The 5,567-nt window shown below is 47.9% G+C and overlaps 1 protein-coding gene across 1 annotated transcript in view; it reads right to left on the minus strand.

The window, feature by feature from the left end:
• LOC143293063 (uncharacterized) overlaps positions 1–5,279 on the minus strand; it is a 17,223-nt gene extending 11,944 nt beyond the window's left edge. Inside the window, exon 1 of the mRNA XM_076603939.1 lies at positions 3,139–5,279. Within this exon, the coding sequence (XP_076460054.1) occupies positions 3,626–4,978 (1,353 nt within the window). The 5' untranslated portion in view covers positions 4,979–5,279 and the 3' untranslated portion in view covers positions 3,139–3,625. The remainder of the gene's footprint in view (positions 1–3,138) is intronic.
• Positions 5,280–5,567: the final 288 nt, after the last annotated feature.

Below are 5,567 nucleotides of genomic sequence, written 5' to 3' on the forward strand. Positions count from 1 at the left end.
CAACAACAACAAAAAAACATGTGTTGATGTCGACGATGTAATGAAATTTCGACAGCAATCAGATACAGCATAGATGTCAGAAACGACGCCTTGATAACATTGAGATCCATAAGTAATAGTACTGAGGTAAGAAATGACGACAGAATTCAGTTCAGCAAACATAACGACCACAAGTGTAGTCAGAAATGAGACAACAGTGGTGGGAAACGACCCAAACTTGGGAAGAATCAAAGCCACGCACAGGAAAGAATAATAATAATAATGGTATTTATATAGCGCTGAATCTTGTGCAGAGACAAATCAAAGCGCTTTCGCTCCAGTCATTCACACGCATGCATAACTCTAAAACTGTAGAAACTAAAGACAAGGAAGGGCAGGCAAGGGAGGCTATTTTGGGAAGAGGTGGGTTTTAAGGCCAGACTTGAAAGAGCTGAGTGTGGAGACCTGACGAAGCGAAAGAGGAAGTTCATTCCAATCGCAAGGTCCAGAGACAGAGAAAGAACGGCGGCCAACAGTCGAGTGTTTGAATCTGGGTATGCGTAAACAGAGTGGATCCGAAGGAAGTGAAACAACGGCTTCAAAACTGACAACAGATACTGCAAGAAATAGGGCATGGCAACTTGACACGATGCTGGTATCAATGCCAGAGCCCTCTGGTCAGTGACACCACTCAGATAACACATGGTGACAGTGCAGTGACATCACTCAGATCACACAGTGACAGTGACATCACTCAGATCACACAGTGCAGTGACATCACTCAGATCACACATGGTGACAGTGACATCACTCAGATCACACATGGTACAGAGCCGTGAGATCGAGAGTGACGTCTGGAGATCAGAAATGAAGAACAGCACCGAGATAATGCAATGTATTGGATCATAAACGGTAACAGTCAGAAATAACACTGTGGTCAGAAACAATGAAGGCAGGGGTGAGACATGACGAAAGTACTGAAGTCAGAAAGAACAAAAGCGCAGAAGTTAAAAATGGTGATAGCATAGGTCAGAGATCACAGAACCAAAGCCAGAAATAATTAATAACACTGAGGCCAGAAATGACCATAGCGAAGTCAGAAATTGAATGGTGTTATCAGAGATCAGAAATGATAGCACCCAAGCCAGAAATATTATAGCACTAAGGCCATAAATAATGATAGCACCCAAGCCAGAAATATTATAGCACTTAGGCCATAAATAATGATAGCACCCAAGCCAGAAATATTATAGCACTTAGGCCATAAATAATGATAGCACCCAAGCAAGAAACAATAATAGCACTGACATCAGAAATAATGACAGCACTGATGTCAAGAACGACGATGGAAAAAGTGTCAGAATCCATGATAACACTATGGTTAGATACGATTATAACACGAAGTCAGAAAAGATGATAAATGTGGGTCAGGAATGATAACATGGAAAATCTGAATTGATAACACCGAGGTCAGAAATCATGGCACTGTGGTAAAATAAAAAGCACAAAAGAGGTCAGAAATGATGATTACAGTGACAGATTGCATAAAAAGCATTGTTAGTATAAATGGAATGAGCAAAATCACAACAGCGCTAAGCTAAGCGCTAAGGTCAGAAATGACAAAGGTGTTTCTATATCAGAAATGACGTCAACACGATCAGATCTAATGACGGTACTTAGTTCAGTTGGTGTCAGGGCAAGTTACAGGACGCAAGTTATTTCTGAGGTTAAGAGTTTCAGTTTCAGTTACAAGGAGGCAGCAAAGCGCGAGGAGTGATCCATATACGCTACACCACATGTGCAGAGCAGAGCAGATGTCTGACCGACGCATAAAGTCAACAGGCTGGTCAGGCCTTGAGAGTCTATCACATGAGTGATGTTCATTAAAGATCCCCCCTGCACCCCTCACCCCCACCCCCCGACCTACCTCCTTTGTTGTACGAGTCTGAAACTGCACATTTATGATAATACATAGGCCTACATCTATAGTTCACGTGGTAATAGGCCTACATCTATAGTTCACGTGGTAATAGGCCTACATCTATAGTTCACGTGGTAATTTGCCGCTCTGAACACATAACAGTTTCTCAGTAGGATACAACACATTAGCCCCAAATGAAGCAAGACAAATAAACAGACTGAACATGAGGTAAGGAATGATGATAAAGACTTCAGAAGTGACAACAAACCAACACACTTTACGATGAGTAATGCATGACTGCACTGAAATCACACATGACAATCACAAAGATGACACAAGAGGCGATAAATGTTGATGAGCACAATCAGTACAACACTGCCAGAAACGAACCCGAGCGCAATATGATCCAAACTTCTGTCAGAAAAGATGACTACAAGGGTCCAGAAATGCAAACACTGACGTTCGACATAACTAAGACAAAAAACAATTTTAAAAATGACAACAGCACCACAATCAGAAATCATGATACTGAGGCTTGAAGTAATATTATCACATCAGAAATTACTTGCATACGAAAAAGTCTGAGATTGAAAGATAATAGTATAAAGACAAAAGTAACCATATTTCTGAGGAAAGTATCAGCAACAATAATCAGGTAAGAAACGTAGTTCAACTGACTGTTAGTAATGGCCATTACAATGATAAAAGTAATCGTATTTTTTTAAGGAAATCATTGATAACAATACTCTGGTAAGAAACATGATACCACTGATACCAGAAACTAACACAGCAAACACAGAGACCACAGCACCAGGATACATGATATCAACAGCAATTAGACCGAGTCTTAAAGGTAAAGGGGTTAATGTTTAGGGTCATAAAGACTTAACTCTCTCCATACGAACGGCGAAAGAGACGACGTTAACAGCGTTTCACTCCAATCACCATCATCAAAATATTGCAAGCGGAAGGCTCTTATACTGAAGAGGTGAATGTTGACAAAGAATACCACAATTCTGACGACGGAAGCTAAAGGTTGGGTCATTCAGACACCCACTGGACATCCGAGGGGTCTGTGTAGAGGAGAACCGAGGACTGGCCGTACTGAGTGAGTTAACGATCACTGAGGCACTGAATTCATATCCGGTGTGTGTTGGTTACGGCACAGGAAGGTGGGGCCTTACCTTCTTTTAACACCGTCCTGACTTCCTCAACCACCAAAGTCACGTCATTCACACCTGGGTGGAGTGAGCAAAGTCACGTCATTCACACCTGGGTGGAGCGAGCAAAGTCGAAGAAAAAGTGCCTCTCCCCAAGGACACACCACCGTGATGAACCGGGGCCTCGAACCTTGATCACTGGTGAACACTGCATCACAAGTCCAACACCCAACCGATCGTGCCAGGGCGGACTCACAGGCCAGGTTTGACAAAACGATCACCAGACACAGAGTAAAAAGAATTTGAAACGAAGCTCAAGTCACACGAAGACCACAAACTGGCATCAGGAGCTGTGAAGTCAGTGACTGGTCACCAGCACAGCTAGACACGGACTGACAGCTCGCACACTCAACTGCGAGTCTGTGGTGGTGCCCTCTCGTTGAGTGGAACGGACACAGGCAACGGCACAGTGCTCACAATGCTCACAGACACACAGACACAGACAGAGAGACTACACCCCCCCCACACACACACACACTCACACCCCACCCCCAACACACACACATCAATGTTTCCGTCGCACTTTACCCTCAGCCTGGATGGTGGAGGTACACAGATCCACACAGTCCGCGAACGTGCCGGGAATGGGGGGAGAGGAGGAGGAGGAGGAAGAGGAGGAGGAAGAGGACGGAGAGGAAGAGGAGGAGGAGGATTGCCGGCTGACCACACCGCCACAGTCCACATCCGCCAGCCGTGCCAGCGCCATGATGTAGGTGGACGCGATCCTCAGCACGGCCAGTTTGGACAGCCGCTGGTTGCAGGAGTAGGACGGCACGGCTCTCCGCAAGGCCCGGAAGGCAGCGCTGATGGTGTGCACGCGGGTTCTCTCCCTTGCGTTGGCCTCCACGCGCCGCTCCCTCGTCATGCTCTTGTAGTTCTTCCGGCGGAACTGACGTCGTCCTCTGCCGACAACACCCTCCTCCTCCTCCTCTCCGGAGTCCCGCGCAGTTGGGGCTGGAGACTCTGCCGGGTCCCACGATGGAGTCTGCTGCTTCTTCTTCACTGCTTGTCGCTGATGATCCTGGAGTGGAGTCGTACCACGCTGTTGTCCCAGCACTGAGGCGTACCCCGGGTAGGGGAGAGGGCCAGGCAGGGGTAGGAACGGGTGGTGGTGAGGGAGGGGTACCGGGTGTGCAGGACGACAGGCGCTACCCGCCGCCAGGTAGAATCCCGGCAGGAGGCAAGCCGCCGCAGTGGCGGACAGGCCCGCTGTGAACATGGGGAGGGAAAGGGCCCTGCACGTCACGTCGTTAGCGTCGTAGTCCAGTTCGTCGGCTGGCCCTCTGCATGAAGACGACGACGACGAACCCTGACGACCCTGTACGGACAAGGACCCTCGACTTAACCGCTGAGCCACACTGCTACAGTTCACTTCTGCTTCTTCGTCTTCTGCTCCGTCATGATCCTCCTCCTCCTCCTCCTCACTAGCACCACCACTGTCAGCAGACACGGCATTCCCACTGCCGGGAGACGCCTGCCCACAAGGACGCTTGACGCCTGACGAGGAGTCGCCACTGCCGCGTTTTTTCGGCTCGCTCAGTTTGCGTTTGTTTCTGCGTGTGGGGGTGGGGGTGATGGGGGTGGAGGTGTAGGGGGTATAGGTATCTAGAGGTGATGAACCACCACCACCACAACCATCTCCTCTTGCTTTGAAGGACGGTGAAAGGAGAGGGGTGGTGGAGGTGGAGGTGGCTGGAGACACAAGGGAGTGACCTCCCCTGTCATCACTCCCTGTGTTGACGTCACTCCGGACACTGGGTGGACGAGAGGTGGGGGGGAGGGGTGGGAGGGTGGTGGTGCTGTCCTGTTCCAGCTCAACGGACCCAGTGGCCAGGCTTCGGTCATCACTGGGGCACATCTCTCTGGTGGCGGTGTTGAGGTTTTACCCTGTACTGCTACTGCTGCTGCTGCTGCTGATGATGATGAAGATGATGATGATGCTCGTCAGGTCAAAGACTCTTGGCTGGTTGTGAAGAGACTGTTGTCACAGTTCAACATGTTGGTCACCACATCACAAAGACTCTTGGCTGGTTGTGAAGAGACTGTTGTCACAGTTCAACATGTTGGTCACCACATCACAAAGACTCTTGGCTGGTTGTGAAGAGACTGTTGTTACAGTTCAAGATATTGATAATCATTTCTGTATGTAGACCACTTTTTTATGAGACTGCGTTACTTTTTTTTAATGTGAAATCAGACACACCACTGACTCATTGTTAAGTAAAATCATCCACACCGCTGACTCACTCATTGCTCAGTGAAATCAGTCACACCACTGATTCATTGCTCAGTGAAATCAGTCACACCACTGATTCATTGCTCAGTGAAATCAGTCACACCACTGACTCATTGCTCAGTGAAATCAGTCACACCACTGACTCATTGCTCAGTGAAATGAGTCACACCACTGACTCACTCATTACTCAGTGAAATCAGTCACATCACTG

This window comes from Babylonia areolata, chromosome 18, assembly GCF_041734735.1.
Source record: "Babylonia areolata isolate BAREFJ2019XMU chromosome 18, ASM4173473v1, whole genome shotgun sequence".
Lineage (NCBI taxonomy): Eukaryota > Metazoa > Mollusca > Gastropoda > Neogastropoda > Buccinidae > Babylonia > Babylonia areolata.